The following is a 17,925-nucleotide window of genomic DNA, read 5'->3' as shown; positions in this document are numbered from 1 at the left end:
TGGGAGGAACATCCAGTCGAAAGAACGTTACCATGGGTAAGTAACCTGTTCTTTTATGTCACAATCCATCTCAAGAACAGAAAGTACCTGTGGCTCGCCGTTGGCAGTTGTCATTATCAGTTTCGAGATCTGCTGTTCAGTCTGACCTCCGCCCGAGGGTATTCACCAAACTGATGGCGGTTGCAGCAGCAAGTCTCAGGAGAAGGCTATTCATGTCTACCTTTACCTGGACGATTGGCTGATCAGGGTGCATTCTCCAGGTCAAGTCCTGGATCATCTCAGTGTGACCTGTCACTCCCTCCACAGACTGGGCTTCTCCCTCAATTCCAAGAAGTCCCACATGATACCATCTTAAAAGCTCCATTTCATCTGTGCTATACTGGATACATATTTGGGAAAGACCTCACCACCCGAGGTGAGGGCTCAAGACATTCTGCAGATGGTCACCAAACTTCAGAGTGCCCAGCGTCTCCCGGCCTTTGACTTTTTGAGGTTGCTCGGCCTCCTGGCATCCTGCATTTTTCTGGTGCCAGAGGCTCGCCTAAGAATGAGATCCCTTCAATGGGCTCTCAGGACACAATGGTCTCAGTTCTTGGGAAACATGTCTGCCTACTTCAGGTTCCAAGCAGGGTCGCACAGGATCTCCTCTGGTGGGCCTGCAAGGACAACATTGTGAAGGGAGAACCTTTTTAGCAACCATGGCCGGAGATAACAGTAGTGGCGGACACCTCACTCATGGGGTGGGGAGCGCACGCCAACCATCTGACAATAAGTGGTCGTTGTTCTCCATCGTAGTCCAAACTACACATCAATCATTTGGAGCCCGAGAGCAATCAGACTTGCGCTAAAGGCTTTTCAGCCCTCTGTATGGGGAAAGAATGTCCTGATAATGATGGACAATACAGTGGACATGTACCACCTCAACAGGAGAGGAGTTGTAGGGTCACTACCACTGTGCAGAGAGGCAATGCAGCTCTGATACTGGGCAATTCAAGAAGTAATCTCCCTAGCAGTTCACCTACCCAGGGAGGAGAACACGGCAGCAGACGCTCTAAGCAGGCAGAGCACAGTCTTCCACGAGTGGGGTCTAGCTCAGTTCATGATAGCTTTACCCTTTGGGGAACCCCTCAAGTGGATCTGTTCACGACGAGTGTCAACCGGAAGTGTGAATTGTACTGAAATTTCCCCCAAGAGGAGCTCTACGAGACGCGTTCGCTGGGAGTTTCCACTCCTGTATGCGTTTTCTTCAGTCCCTGTCATTCCTCACGTGATCAGGAGGTTGAAAATGTTCGGGAAACCCATGATCCTAATTGCTCCGGATTGGGCCTGGAGGACATGGCACCCGTACCTTCTGGACATGTCCATCTGCCCTCCAATACGTCTTCCACAAAGAGAGGCCCTTCGCTCGCGAGGCGAGGGTCGGATTCTCCATCCAGAGCTCAAGACACTCAGCCTTACGCCCGGTTTCTGACTGGATGAGGTACAAGGATTGTGACCTCCCGGATGACGTAATGGAGATTTTGCTTTCGGCCAGAAGGCCAGCAACAAAGTCTTGGTACAGCAGTCATTTAACAAATTCTGCAGCTGGAGCAGGGAGGAGTTTTGGACCATTTGCTATGCAAAACACCAGAGGCGGTATCCTTTCTGCTGTACTTGGCCAATCTGGGGCTCCAAGTTGGGACAAGTAAAGGCTATTTGGCGGCGCTTTCCATCTTCAAGCGCTCGTCTGAGGAAACTTCATATTTTAAGATACCTTTGATGATACAATTTCTGAAGGAACTCGCTAATGTGTTCCCTCCAACTCCTTTTCAGGGTCCCGTTTGGGACCTTAAACTTGTTTTAAAGTTTCTTATGTGTGCACCCTTTGAACTGCTCCATTCATGTCCCTTAGTACTAATAACATTGAAATCCATCTTGTTGGTAGCACTAACATCAGCCCGTAGAGTGAGTGAGTTGCAGACACTATCCTCTAAACCACAGTTTACGGTATTTCATAAGGACAACATTTCTACTTCCTCCTGTAAAAAAACGCTGCTTCGGGAATCTATCTAAGATGAGGAACACGTGGGAGGACACAATCCATTCGAAGAACAAATTACTTACCCCTGGTAACGTTCTTTTGACTGGATGTTCTTCCCACGTATTCCTCATCGCCCCTAACAGCCTACCCTGCAGTAGAATTTCCATGCTATTGCAGCTTACGCTCCTTGAGAGTCTAGTATGGTCAAATCCGCTTTTATGCGTGTCTTCTACTTACGAATGACATGAAAAAACAGAACTGAAGGCAACAAGTGCTGCCTGTGCTATATATATGTTAGATGACATCATTCTTGAGACGGAGGCCCTCAAAGGACATCGAGTCGACCGCATCGACACACAGCGCCTCTGCCAAATATTTTTTCCGAAGCAGCAGAAGCTGGTTATTGGAGCTATCTAAGATGAGGAATATGCGGGAGGAACATCCAGTCGAAAGAATGTTACCAGGGCTAAGTAACTTGTCCTTCGAATGGATTGTGTCCTCCCACGTATTCCTCATCTTAGATATTCGTTCTTCCAGCTTGCTGCTTCAGAATGTATTTTACCAGAGGGCGCTGTGCTCAAGGCAGTGGCGTTGAATGTCCCTCGAGGGCCACCGTCGAGCATCAACTTCATCCGTAGTATAAAGGGCTCGAGCCGCTCCCATTAGCTTCAATTCTGTTTTTCCGATAGCATGATTCGTGATACGATAACGGCGCTTCAGTTTTTCCGTCATTATGTCTTTGTCGAATCTTTACACGCCCAAAACTGGCTTAAAAAAATGTCAGAAGTGCGGGAAGAAGATGTCGATCACTGACCCCCATCAAATTTGTCGCTGGTGTTTGGGCCCTGACCATTGGGTCGACGAGTGCGGTTAGTGTCAGGCGATGACCAACAAGGCTCTGAGGGGAACATAGAGGTAAACTGGCGGTGGGGGAGGAATCCTCAAAGACTTATTCGAGAAAACAAAAAGAATCGAGGGAATCGGGTGGAAAGTCTCGACATAGGTCGGGGAAATTGAGATTGAGAAGTCGTTCGCAGAAATCTTCCTCGTCTTCGTCGTCTAAAAAAACTAAGAAAAGACGACACCGATCTCTCTCTTCCTCCTCCTCGTCGGCTGACACTAGGGTCATCTCCTACCTACCCTTCTAAACATGATTCCCCTGAAAAATGGGAGGCTTTCAGAACCTCAATGTTAAATATGTTTGAGACTGTGGCCCAGACCCCCTTGAAAAAACGTGTGGAGACCATGCCCCTACTCACTTCAAAAGTGACAGAGGGAGATCAAAGACCAGACTGCGAGATTCGACGACAAGTCGTCGAGGGTGTCATCGGAGGAAAATTTCCTGACACCTTTTAAAAAATCAGACCTACCGCTGTATAAATCGGAGGTGAAGACTGGCAAGATGGCGTTGGGTATCCACCCGCCATCGGAGTCAAAGTTGAAGGTTTCTTCGACGCATCTATCGAAGGCGCTCTCAAAGCCAACGTTGAAGATGTTGTCGACACCTTCCTCGACGGCATCGAAGCCTCTCTCAACGTTATTGAAGCCAGCATCGATAACACGACACCTTCGATGCCGTTATCGAGACCATTGTTAATTCCGGCGACAAGAGCGACACCCTTGTCGAAGTCGAGATCGATGCCTGTCGAAAGAGTATACCAGCCACAGCCTAGATAAGACTTTTTCAGATCAATGGCTTCCATTTTTGAGGAGCAATCCTCTGAAGAGGACATTACTACTCCGGCTGGAGTAAAATTTGGGACTAGAGATGTCCCTGAAGAATTAGTAGACCCTAGTTCTAAAATGGCCGATTTATATGAATGCCTTCAAACAGCCAGTGGCTGGATACTTCCCCTGAGGTAGACTTTGAAAGACCCGACCCTGCAGACCATGCAGCTGCGGGGTACAGAAACTTAATGAATAGAGTGATTGAATTTATGGGATGGAACGCAAATTCCCCAAATTTTGACCAAGATGACATGACAGACATCCTCAATGAAGGATCTAAAAAGGACCTTGTCCTCCCTTTTCATAAGGCATTCCAAACCCCAGATTCTGGCCCTGCTATAAATAAAAAATGTGTACAGTGTAGGCTTTCCTCAGCTGACCCTGAATACCTATCAAAACATCCCTCGCCTGAGAGCTTAGTGGTACAGGCGGCCACATCTACGAGGCAGTCGGCCTACCCTTCGATTCCCCCGGATCGGGACGACAAAAGGATTGATGCCTGGGTTTGGAAAGCTTTTTCTTCAGGCAGCATGGCCTTAAAGTCCACAAATGTGACTTGCACCCTTGCAAGGTTCACATGCACCCTGTGGGATTGCATGGCGGCAGCGGCTGAACACATCCCTGAGGATGAGGAATGGGAAGGTTTTCTCGCAATTGTCAGATATGGAAAGGAGGCTATGGGGGAATGCCTCCAATCAGGGCTAGACACTGCTGATAGCATAAGCAGGTCCATGGTGTCTAGCACAGTCCTGCGCAGATTTGCATGGCTGAGGAAATCAGGTTTTGCACCAGATGTGCAATCCAGATTACTCAATATGCCTTTTGACGGCTTGAGGTTGTTTGGCAGCAAGGCAGACGAAAGTTTAGAAAAGCTGTAGACCTCAAAAGTGGCGGCTAAGTCACTTAGCGCCTCTATAAAACACCCTCAGCAACACTTCTACTCAGGGTCATCTTCCTGTAGGAGTCGTCCCTTTCGATTCTCTCCTCATTTGGGAGAGGGAAGGGACAGGCCAGTGAGAAAGGACAACAAAGAAAATGTCCTTGTGGTGGAAGAGGAAAAGGTGTTAGATCAGCCCCACCAGCGGCAACTGTCCCCTCAGCCACTGCTGCAGCCGCTGAAAATCCACTCTCAGGCCTTGACCCACAAGACTGGGAGGCAGAATCACTCAGTATCTGAACAAATGGCGCGGCATTACTTCAGATGCTTGGGCACTGGAAACAGTAGCCCAGTGTTACTGCCTTCTCAAAGGCCTCGGGACCATCCACTGGGAGCCAGGCCTGCCAAAATTCCAGACCCGCTCCTTGTGCAGGAGATTCTAACCCTGCTAGAGAAAGGTGCAATAGAACATGTACCTGTAGCGGAGAGGAACAAGAGTTGGTACTCCCCTTACTTTTTCCCATCCCAAAGAAGGATGGCGGATTGAGATCCACCGTGGACTTAAGAAACTTGAACAAGTTCCTCAGGAAGGACAAGTTCAAGATGGTAACACTTTCTCATATCCTTCTGGCTCTCCAACTCCAAGACTGGTTGGTATCATTGGACCTTCAAGATGCTTACTTTCATGTGCCGATCCATCTCAAGCACAGGAAGTACCTGAGGTTCATGATTGGCAATTCTCATTATCAGTTTCAAGTTCTGCCATTCGGGTTGACCTGCGCCCGAGGGTATTCACCAAGTTGATGGCGTTAGTGTCAGTGAGTCTCTGGAGAGGGGGGATTCACCTCTACCCTTACTTGGATGACTGGTTACTCTGGGCGAGTTCACCCGAACAAGCCCAGGAACATCTGATCATGACCTGCCTTTTCTTACACAGGCTGGGCTTCTCCCTCAATTTCAAGAAGTCACAAATACCACTCCAAAAGCTCCAATTCAGCGGTTACAAAGTTCCAAAATGCCCAGCATCGACCGGCCTTCGATTTTCTCAAGTTGCTCGGCCTTAGGGCATCCTGCATTTTTCTGGTGCCAGAGGCCAGATTGAGAATGAGATCCCTTCAATGGGCCCTCAGGACTCAATGGTACCAATTTTCAGGGGATATATCAGATCTTCTGCAGGTTCCGACCAGAGTGGCTCAAGATCTGCTATGGTGGGCTTGCAAGGACAATATCCTCAAAGGAGAATCTTTTTGGCGACCATGGCCGGAGATAACAGTAGTGACGGATGCCTAACGCACAGGGTGGGGAGTCCACACCAACGATTTGACAATCAGCGGTTGTTGGTCTCCATCGGAGTCCAAACTACACGTCAACCTTTTGGAGCTGAGGGCAATCAGACTAGCGCTGAAGGCCTTTCTGCCCTCTGTAAGGGGAAAGAATGTCCTGATAATGACGAACAACACAGTGACCATGTACTACCTCAACAAGAGAGGAGGCGTAGAGTCCCTTCCATTGTGCAGAGAGGCAATGCAGCTCTGGTTCTGGGCAATACAAGAAAGAATCTCTCTGTCAGTGGTTCACCTTGCAGGAGAGCAGAACACGGCGGCGGACGCTCTGAGCAGGCAGAGCACAGTGTCTCACGAATGGGAACTAGCTCTGGAAGTCCTTCAAAAGATCTTCACCCTTTGGGGAACCACTCAAGTGGATCTGTTTGCGACCAGGATCAACCGGAAGTGCAATTACATCAGCCCGCAGGGTAAGTGAGTTGCAGGAGCTCTCTTATAAGCGTCCTCACACCATTTTCCATAAGGATCCTTAGAGTCAAACACTCTTTTTTGCCAAAAATAGTCCCTGACTTCCACCTGTCACAGAAAATTACATTACCATCTTTCTACCCTCCTCCGCATGCAAGTAAGGAGGAAGAAAGACCAAGGAGACTGGACCCAAAAAGAGCTCTCAGCTTCTATATCTCCAGATTGGCTAAATGCAATGGTGCAGGTAAACGTTTACCGTTTCCCATATGACTGATGAGTTTAAATAATCTCAGAGGAAAACTACTCCCTACACCCAGTGAAATTAAATAGAAGGTTAGTAGTATGAATTCCCCCTCGTGCTCACCTGAAACAAGCCTACCTAACAAAAATAGGTTGTCCAGATCTTTAATACAGTATTTTATTTTTAAATCTATAGGTTTTTAATGTTTGATGCCTGGGCCTTGTGCATGAAGCTGCATTCACCTTGTTACCAATTGTAAAAAGCGTCCTGAAGACGGGTTTCGAAAGCCAGAAACACAAATTAGTGCCGACGCCACATGTTGAATAGTAACTTACACATGGGGCCTCATTGCGAGTTTGGAGGTAGCCATGGTGCTATTAGCGCCATGGCTGCCTCCAAACTCGGGTCCAGGTCCGGGTTCCTTGAATGAGGATTTACCGGGTCATTGCAACCTTGAAGGACCTGGTAATTCCTCATTCAAAAAACCCATCCCCATTCCCATTTGATCCCCCATAGGGCTCAATGGGAATGGGGAGGGAGCTAAAAACGGGCCCGTTAATAACGGGCCCGTTATTAGCTCCCTGGTCCCTATGCGGGACCCGCAAAGTTCTGAGCGGGTCCCGCAAGGGAACCTCGTAATAGGGCAGAATGGGTTTACTGGCACCACCACCATTACCAGTGCCGTTAAACCCATTCTGCCCACCTCGTAATGAGGCCCCTGGTCTCAAACAGTCACCTTTGTTACTAACATCACATTAGTCTGAATGAGAAGTTGCATTCCTGCATATTCATTGTACTTGTTTGTGCATTGTCTCTTCTTTCTTCAAACGCAACTAAAAATCTTTTTTGCAAATGGCTTTTATTTTGAAAAATCCTTTTAATATTCTTTGATATTAATATGTATACTAATTAAAATATGTTGTTTAATTTTTTTGGCTACACTTATGCTTTGTGAGTAGCCTTTTGCAGCAACCTGGGGATTATTCTATCTACAACCTGTGTTGTGGGAAGCAGGCTAGCTAGTGGTGGTCTCTTTTGTCATCTTCATATATGTACTTCTTCACCCACCACAGCCCCTATAAAAAAGAGGAAACACCCTTGCTCACATCTTTTGAACCTGCTAACCTTCAAGACCATTTTATTGGTCGCACTGACATCTGCACGTAGAGTGAGCGAGTTGCAGGCACTATCTTCCAGGTCACCCTATAGTTTGTTCCACAAGGACAAGGTTGTATTGAGAGTTAAACCCTCCTTCCTACCTAAGGTCGTTTCTGATTTCCATTTGAATCAGAAAATCATTCTGCCGGCGTTCTACCCTCTGCTGCATCCCGGTACAGAGAAGGAAAGACTCCACAGGCTGGACCCTAGAAGAGCTTTACTCTTTTATATTTCTAGGCTCTCCAAGCTCTGGGTTGATGATCAACTCTTTATTGGGTATACCAGAAGAACATTTGGTCAAGTGGTTTCAAAGCAGACCTTGTCTAGATGGATTGTACTTTGCATTTCTGAATGCTGAGACTGGCCGGTAAGGACCCGCCAGAAGGTTTGAGGGCCCACTCGACCAGGGGTATAGCCTCTTCTACAGCCCTTCAAAGAGGCGTCCCTATTAAATCACTTTGTGATGCAGCAACTTGGTCTTTATTGCACACTTTCACAAAGTATTACAGTTTAGACTCTTCCCACTCTCAGGAAGTTGCCTTTGGTAAGGCAGTACTATATTCAGCATTACAACATATGCCACCAATCTCAAGATTCTACTCCCTCCTCCAAATTCCTTATACTGCTTTGGGAGTCTAAAGATGAGGAATACGTTGGAGGACACAATCCATTCGAAGAACACGTTACTTACCAACTAGTAACGTTCTTTCAACTGGATGTTCCTCCAACGTATTCCTCATCGCCCTCCCATCCTACCCCTCCGTAGAATTTTCTATGTTGTTACTACTTCAGCTCTCTCAGGGCTACCTATCGCGTACCTACACTAACAACCAACACGAACAGGAGGGAAAAACAGAACTGAGGCCAACTGGCGCCACGCGTGCTACTTGTATACCCGATGACGTCACTCTCGACTGAGTCCTTCGAGGGACATAGTCTCAATACCATCGACGCACGGCACCCTCTGGCGAAAAACTTTTTCTGATGCAGCTGAAGCGGGACGAGAATATCAAAGATGAGGAATACGTTAGAGGAACATCCAGTCGAAAGAACGTTACCAGTTGGTAAGTAACTTGTTCTACTCCACGCACACTGAATAACAGGATAGCTCGGTGGAGGGAGATCTTCCAACGGTCGCCTCGGAGGAATTAAAGGACTACATCAAACATCGCTCAAGGCCCAAGACAAGGCCTCTATTTTCCATCGCCCTCGTAAGGGCGACTCCTTCCCAAGGAAGCGCCGGAGCGGGAGGAAACTCTCGGTTTCTCACACCAGCACACGTACCAAGGTTAGTCCAGCTATCGGCCTCATGGCTGAGGGGTCTTCAGATCCTTCTAGGGTCAGTGCTGAGGGTTCGCAAGGTTCTTTTACTGCGGTTACACCCAAGGGGCAACGCCCTAGTACAGGCATTGTGTCCAAGGGGGCACCTGTACGGAGCACTTCCGGCACTTCTGCCGAGAGCAATACGCCTTCCAGGCCTCGACCTGATGTGCGGGGTAGGCCTCATGCTCCAACACCAACCGTCTTGGAGGAGGCTGTGCCCAGTGAGCCAGGCACCACGACATCGGCATGTGGCACACAGCCCAACAAAATGGCTGCTGTGCCAGATAAAATGGCCGCTCGTCCAATGCCACTCCTAGGAACGGAGCGGGTGGAGGAACGAGTTACAAGGTGGGACTGGTGCCAACCAGGTACATGGCCTACAGTTTATCCTTTAGCAGCATAGGGCAGGTACCCTCTGCACCCCAGGTAGAGTGTGCCCCGGCTCCAGCAGCCGTCAGCCACTCCGTCAATATCACCTGCCACCTCTTCAGCCTCCGAAGACCGGTTCTTCGAAAGGTTCCTAACGCTGATGCAAACTCCTCACATGGGGGCCATCCTTTGGGATGCTATCGGGGACATGCTCCCTTCCCTCACTCCACCGGCACCCATAGTCATTCCTCCTATTGCTCCGGTGCCTCAGGCCCCAGTGCAGCTCCCACTGCCCCTGCCGGGTCCTTCCATTCCGACTCCCCTACCTCCCACAGTACAGGCGGTTCCGCACCAGCCTCCACAGCAGCCACCGGCTCCGGTCTCCACACCACAGCCCACGGCGCCCAGTACTCCACCTCCCGCTCCAGACCAACTGGACACTCGGGTCGAGACAGACGAGGAGGAGGACCCCGACACACCGTCCTCAGCCAGGGCCTTCCACGAACGCCTTGCAGGTTTGGCAGATTATTTGGGCCTTACTTAGCTTGAGGTCAAGCCGCATGAGGAGGGCGTCTTGGCAGAAGTCCTCACCCTAAAACCCCCTACCAGAACGGGGATCCCGATGCAGAAAGATGTTGTTGCCCTGGCCAGGAAGGGTTGGCTCAAGCCACACTCAGCCCAACCCGTCAATCGGAGCCTCCACCCCAAGTATAGGCAGAAGGAGGGGAACACCCTCTTGCTTTCGGTTAATCCCCAGCTGCACTCCTCGGTGATGGCTGCAGTGTCTCTCTACTCTAAACCTCAGTCGTCCTCAGCCACCTCGTCCTTATCGCTGCTAGGCAAGGAGGAGAAGATCTTGGAGGCGAACGGGAAAAAGCTGTACTCCAACGCCTCCTTGAACCTGCGTCAGTCCAACGTGGATGCCATGCTGGCAGCCATTAACCAAAGGCTTTGGCGGAAAATAGAAGACTTCCTCCTGGAACTTCCGCGCAGATCAAGCGCGCTTCAAGGTGGGCCTAGGAGAATCCAGGCAGGTAGCGCAGGACATCATGGAGTCCACCATGGCACACATCGATACCTCTGGCCGGGCCATTTGCATTGCCACGGACATGAAAAGGACGGCTTGACTCTGGGCTACTAAGTTTAACCCCGATGTCCAGGAACCCATATTGGACCTTCCATTGGAGGGTAGTGACCTCTTTCACTCCACCACGGATGACAAATTAGATATAAAGACAAATAGCTCACAAACCACAAAGTCTTTATTCTTACTAAGACCACGCCCAAGGCGTACACTCAGTCACATTAACACTCCGACAAGGGGTGGGTGTTTGGCAGGATCCGGGGCTTCCAAAAACTGAGGTACCCACAACCTGGCTGTTCTCTGAGTCAGCACTAGCGGAAACAACACAGGGGGCCAAGGCCTTTTTCCAGTCACCCTCCTCCGCAACAGCTTCAGAGGGAAAGAAGGCATGATGCATCTCTTCGCGTCCAGGTGTCTCCGGTTGGGGGCAGGCTTGCCTTTCACGTGCAATTTTGGTGGCAGACCTTTTCGGACTCCTGGATCCTATCCGTAGTCTCCACAGCGTACCATGTACTGGTCCCTTCCTCTCCTCCCTCTTCCCCTCCTCTCCTACAGATTAGGACAGCAACTCTGTTGTCGGAGATCCGGTCACTCGTCGAGAGCCATGCACTGGAAGAAGTCCCAGCCTACCAGAGTGGATTGGGCTTCTATGGAAAGAATGAACACATATGCACACCTAAATTCTTATGGGGAAAGCCAATTTCATGGTTTTAAGGGTTGGTAGTGAGGTAGGTTGTGGGTTTGAGAAAACTGGGAGAGAGAGGGTATCCACAACTTGTGGACCCCTCGCGTCCCCTGCACACTCAAAAATACTGTCCGTGGACAGTCAATACATTCAGTTCTTTAGATGCAATTATTTACAGTCATGTAGGTCCATAAATATATGGAATAACTCTTGTGGTTCATTCAATAGAGATATATTAGAACAAATTGGAAAAAATTAGAAAAAATTAAATTCATAATAATTAATCAATAAATAATTCAATATCACTCTAGGTTCTCGGTACAAGATATATCTATACATATATTTGTTTATTTCACAAATATTGTTAGTAGGATTCTCTTTTGAAATGCATGCAGTACACAACTCACAACATTGTTGGTGTACAATTGTCCAGAATTTATAGCAGTTTATGTAATTTCTCACACATGACAATTCTTAAAAACTCAACGTGTTTCGGGACAAATCCCTTCTTCTGGAGTAAATGTTAAGGAGTGTGATAGTCTACTTCTATCCATAACTTTTCTTCAGTTTCTAAACTTCGAGGAGGATGTTTCTGGGTATCTATAAGAGAAATAATAATTCTCAGATGGAATCTTATTCATTTAGTCAACAGCAGTTGTTCTTACTAATTGCATTTATCAAACTAGCAAAGTGCTTCCTACCTCACATTGGTGCCCCGAGGTTGTAACTATGGGTCTAAGTAGCTAATCTAGGAATCAATCAAATCTTCTATGACCCAAAAGGGTCAGTGTGGACCCTAAATATTCAAAGGTAAGTCAATTAAGTACAGGAATAAAAAGGAATTATCCGGAAATTTGCATTAGGATTGTTATAAAGCTCACTTACAAGCAAATGTACCTTGGTGATAGGGCTGCAAGGAGCATAGGATGCCTTGGCTAGATTCTCAATGATGTCAGTAGTTCAAATGGCCATGTCCTGCTAAACTGGGCGTGGCTGAGGCTTCAAAGGAAGTGTAGGGGGTTCAAGTCCTCCCTGGGTAGGTCCCAATACGGGTTGACTACGGGTTGAAGCTCCTAATGAGGAGAAAGGAGATGGTGGAAGTGCATAAGTTTCGCAAAAATAAACTTATTTGGGGGAGTAAGAAAGTAGGACCCAGTAAGGATTACTGGAACCTATGATATTGAATCTTGCTAAAGAGTCTTACCTTCTGAGGTTTCTAGGTAGTGAAATAAGGAATCTTGCTCCTGTGTCCATAGAGGATGGGCCACCCATACGCCATGGGTCTGAATGCGAGTGCAACTCGTTTAAGAGTGTCAGAAAATGGCTGCCTGCATCAGACGCGTCATCCGCGTCGCGAAGTCATGCGCGTGATGACGTCACATGTAAACATGGGCTTATATTCCAGGATTTACACCATACAGAAGAAGAACCAGGCTGGCCTGAGAGTTGTGTTGGGCCATTCCACCCTCAACCTCTCCCTTCCTCTGCCAAAATTGAAGATGGTTATGCCAGCACTCATTGCAGAGACACTGGACAGGGGAGACTGGATGTTCTCCCTGGAACTAAAGGATGCGTATCTACACGTCCCGATTTGGCAGCCACATCGTTCTTTACTGCGGTTCAGGATCATGGGCTGCCATTTCCAATACAAGGTTCTACCCTTTGGCTTCAATTCAGTCCCCAGGGCATTTACCAGGTTAATGAATGCAGGGGAAGCCCTCCTCAGGGCCCAGGGCCACCATGTCTACCCGTACGTGGACGACTGGCTCGTCAGGGCCAAATCGCTGGAGGCGGTTCACCATACCTTCTCCTTACTTAAGAACACACTACATGACCTGGGGTTTACTATCAACCTCAAGAAGTCTCAGCTGCAGTCTATGCAGAGCCTGACCTTCCCGGGCCTCTTCTGGGACACGAGCTCCGAGAGAGTCTTACCGTAGGAGGATAAGATCACAGCCATCAAGAGAGCCACTACTCACTTCCTCACCAGGGCAGTGACCTCGGCCTGGTGGTACCAACACTTGTTGGGTATAATGGCAGCCGTCCTATTGGCCGTACCCCACACAAAATTCAAGATGAGTTGATTACAGCTGCACTTTGCAGCCTCATGGAATAAGGGTGGGGGTTCCCAAGCGGAGCCGGTCAGCATTCCTCATTTTCTCCACTCGGACCTCACGTGGTAGTCCGTGGACTGCAACCTTCGGTGGGGCAAGCCCTTCTGGCAGCCGGCCCCTCAGGTCACCATTACTACGGACTCCTCCCTAGAAGGCTGTGGAGCCACTTTGGACAGCCATAACATCCATGGAGTCTGGACTCGGCAGGAGCAGGAGTCCCACATCAATTGGTTGGAGCTGAAGGCCATCTGGATGGCTCTCAAGGCCTTTCTTCCTCTCATTGGGGGTAAGATAGTACTTATCCAGACCAACAACTCCATCAGCATGTACTGTGTCAACAGGCAGGGGGGTACCAGGTCCCCTCCACTGTACAACCTAGCGATCAGCATGTGGGAATTGGCGCTGGAGAACAACATTATCTCACGGCCATCCCCCTGCCGGGGGATTGCAACCTGGAGGCGGACAGGCTCAGCAGACTGGGAGCAGACAATTAGCAGTGGCAATTGAACAACCTGGTACTAAAGGAGATCTTCCTCAGATAGGGGCACCCCTAACATGATCTTTTAGCCTCCCGGGACAACACGAAATACCAGCAGTTCACCTCTTGGCAGGGACAAGGCCCTGGCTCCCTGGGTGACGCATTACAGATACAGGGGATGAGCATGACGGCATACGCCTTCCCGCACCCACCCCTGGTCCACAGGGTGATCTGCAAGATAAAGGAATCTTGTCACCTCAGCATTATTCTGATAGCGCTATGGTGGCCGGCGAGACTGTGGTTCTCTGAGCTTCTCAGCCTATCGGACAGGCCACCCATTCACCTACCACTGGGCCAGTTCACCTCCTGGCACAGCAGGGGGCAAAGTAGTCCACCCCGCCCGCACAAGCTAGCCCTTGCAGCATGGTTCCTTAGCAGGTCATGCTGAAACACTTGAGCCTCACACAGGCTAACCTAGAAATCATTCAGGACGCTAGAAGCAAGACTACTAGGAGCCAATATAAGAGTAAATGGTCTAGGTTCTGTCATTGGGCCGACTCTAAGGAGATTGATCCCCCTTAAGCGAACTTTGGATGATGTGCTCTCCTTCTCGGCACACCTTGCTCACTCTAGCATACAGGAGGACACATGATGCACCTATTTGGCAGCCATAGGTGCTTACAGGAATTCAGAGGAGGGCGTCTTCTCCTCCTCCAACCCTGTGGTCAAGCAACATTTGGCGGCCCTTCCAGGCTCTACCCGCCCATAAAGAAACCACGCCCATGTGGGACCTCAATGTAGAGTTGGGCGACCCTAGTGCACAAACCATTTGAACCAATGGGGTCCACGGACATCAGGCTGGTCACCATTAAGACTGCTCTGCTGGTGGGCCTCACCTCTGCTCGCAGAGTCAGCAAGATCCAGGCTCTGGTGGCATCAGAACCCAACAGTACCTTTCACAAGGACAAGATGGTCCTGCAAACGCATCCTGCGTTCCTACCCAATGGGGCCTCCTACTTCCATCTTAACGAGGAGATAGTCTTACCCAATTTTTTCGCCGACCCCAAGGATGAGCCTCAGAGGGTCTTGCACTGTCTTAATGTCAGACGTGCTCTGAAATTCTCTCTGGACAGGACTAAGGACTTCCTCATGTTGGATGCCCTGTTTGTCACCTTTGAGTGGTCAAGGCCCGGTTATTAGGTTCCAAGGCCTCTATAGCAAGGTGGATGGGTGCGGCCATCAAGGAGGCCTATGAGGGGCAGCCCAGGCCATTTCCATCTAACTTGAATGCCCAAGCGGTCAGAGCCAAGGTCACGGCTATTGCGTTCCAACGGCATGTTCCATGGCAGGTCATCACCTGGGCCACCCCTTCAGCTTTCTGTAAGCACTACTGTTTGGACGCCGCCTCTAGGTCAGACGCAGCTTTCGGGGAGGCGGTTCTAAGAATCTGTTTTCTTAAGGAGGATTTCCTCTACACCTTAGGGCTACATTCAGTTGTAATCGCCCGTCCAATGTGGAGGAAAAGGGACGGGACATAAGAGTAATTAATAGTTACTCACCGTAGTGACTAACATACTCTTAATCCATAGTCTTCTTTCCTCCATACGTTCCACCATCCTCCCCCCTAATAATGCTGGTGTCATTAGGCAATGTTAAATATTGTCGACACGTCCATGGGGACTGAGAAGTGGCGCTAGTGGGCAGAGTCAGGCGAGCGCATGCTCCCAGAACCACGCCCCCACATACTTCTAAATTTAAAGGGGAAGAAGGCTTTTTCTGGTGAAAAAGGTTCAGTCTCCCGTCCCTAGCGAGGGACACCCATACAGTATGGGGAAAGGGGACTATGGATTAAGAGTACATTTGTCACTACAGTGAGTAACTTTTAATTTCTAGTGTAAGGGATAGAAGTATGATTTTGACACTGGACGGTGGACATTCTGATATTTTCCTTAGAGTTTTAGTTGAGGTAGGGAAACCCCTCTTAGAGCTAGGGAAAGATAGGATTTTCTATTTACTTTCTTTGATCAATAAAAGTCTTTACCCTAAAAAGCATGCCACCTGTGTTGATCTCCTCCATCCACACCCTTGCAGTATGTTTGTATAACTATGCTAATGGAGAAATTCCAAATACATTTGTTAAAAGTAAAACCACAATCTCGTTGGCTGTTGGCTACTTTTCTAAAAGCTTACATGACAGGAAATGGGACACCGCATTAATTGCCTTCTTCTCAACCCCTGTTGCCTTTCAAAGATATATTCCATAATAGGACAAATGCACTTGGTTCAGCTCACAAGCAGATGCTAGTTTTGGTCATCCAACCTTTTTGAGACAGACCATTAGTTCCAACCTCCCCTCTTTTTAAAGATACCTGGAAATCTCTGATAAGTATGGAGTAAGGGGGATGAGGCATAAGAATAAGAAAGTTACTCTGTTTATCACTGTTTCTCTGATTTGCAGTGGGAATTATCCACAAAGACCTTATTCAGAAGGAGAAGCATGCAGTAAATGCCCAGCTGGTGATAAGTGTGAGAACAATATGTGTGGTAAGTCTAGAAAACCCATTTTCAATTAAACATGTACACAAGCCATTCGACATAATTGCATTGTCATTCATGTTTGTTAATGTTGAATATCTTCCTATGTTTGGGATCCTGGATTTTTTTTTGAATGGAGAGATAACACCCCATATTTAATAGAATATTAAGTAACCTAATAACTATTTCCTATCTGCAAAATGTTTTTTGTGTTTGCCCATTTTACTGCCAAAAATTAGAAAAGATTTTGTTTTGTTTTTAATTGTGTTTAAAAACTTGACTCAAAAGTTGTCGAAAGGGGTACAATAAAAATGACATCTACCATTTAACCAATCCCACTTCACACATACATCCACTCCATATCAGCCCACCACATGTTGACTTAAGAAACAAAATAAAACCAGTGCAATTTCTCTTTCGTCCTGGCTCTCCCTCCTTCCTAACTGGTTGGGCCAGTAAAGCTGGCTACAAAAGGTAGCTGTCACTTTAAGAACTTTTGAAGGGGTAGGGCCAACATGACGCGTGTGTCCCTCCGCATGCCAGGCCAACACCCTACCCCTACGTCACCAACGCTCCACACCCAGTTCCAGTTTTTCTGCCTACTTGGCAGGTCGGAATTTTGATGCGCTCCGACGCCCTCCTTTTGGTGGCATTACTTTTTTTTCCATCCCTTTTTTCTAGCGATTGGTTCTTCACTTTTATTTGTTCATTTCGTGTTGCCTCAGTCTACTCATGCCGTATGTGACAGGATACAAGCAGTACATCTGTTGCCGTAAGCATTTCCCTGCAGCCGACCCCCATCATGCATCACCCAGTGATTACCTGTGTCTTTTGCTGTGGGATTCATCCGAGGTCTCTGCGGACTCGTCTTCTCTCCATGTCACAGCTGGGACTGGTACCGAAGACGACTGAAGACTTTGTTCACAACAGGAGGGAGTCCGACATTGGTAAGAGGGAGATCGTACCTTCAGGTGAGGTACGAGTTTTGACACCGGCCTTCTGTACCCAAGTGAAGACTGCCTCCTCAGTTCTGGGGTCTTCACAGGACCTTTTAGGGTTAAACCTTGGCCCTGTTCAACTGAGAGTACCTCTGGGTTGGAAAGCACTAGTACCTCCTGGTGGGAAAGTGTTAGTACCTCCAGGTGGGAAAGAGTCGGAGAAGATCAACCCGGTACCGGAAGAGTTATTTACACCAGCCACAATAACGACCGTACCAGGGGAACCCTCTAAGGCCTCGGTAAACCGAAATAGCAAGGGTTCATGCAAAGAGGCCCTCGCCTCTGGGGTTGACTCTGTCCATTTCGATTCCTCTGTACCGGATAAAGCCAAGTCAGCTTTTTGCATGTAAAACTTCTGGTACTTCGGTACTGAAAGACAAAGTTCTTTTTTCTACAACCGCAGTTGAGCGCTTAAGCTCCTCGGGAACTGAGAACATCACATAAGTCCTTTCACAAGAGGTATAAACATTCTCATTCGAGATCCAGTCCGGTACCGACTTCTCAAAGAAAGCACAAGCGGAAGAAATCTCCTGTGGCATCTGTCTCCGACTCTGTACCGGAGAG

At 48.5% G+C, this 17,925-nt stretch overlaps 1 protein-coding gene across 1 annotated transcript in view; it reads left to right on the top strand.

Annotated features, from left to right (window-relative positions):
- The window catches only part of LOC138512912 (GLIPR1-like protein 1), a 310,893-nt gene that overhangs the window by 246,937 nt on the left and 46,031 nt on the right, over positions 1-17,925 (top strand). Inside the window, exon 4 of the mRNA XM_069627681.1 lies at positions 16,287-16,372. Coding sequence (XP_069483782.1) covers positions 16,287-16,372 — 86 coding nt within the window. The remainder of the gene's footprint in view (positions 1-16,286; positions 16,373-17,925) is intronic.

This window comes from Ambystoma mexicanum, chromosome 12 (genome assembly GCF_040938575.1).
Source record: "Ambystoma mexicanum isolate Mex_15411 chromosome 12, UKY_AmexF1_1, whole genome shotgun sequence".
NCBI classification, from domain to species: Eukaryota; Metazoa; Chordata; class Amphibia; order Caudata; family Ambystomatidae; genus Ambystoma; species Ambystoma mexicanum.
The sequence above is the reverse complement of the archived record's forward strand: the minus strand, read 5'-3'. Positions and strand labels throughout refer to the sequence as shown.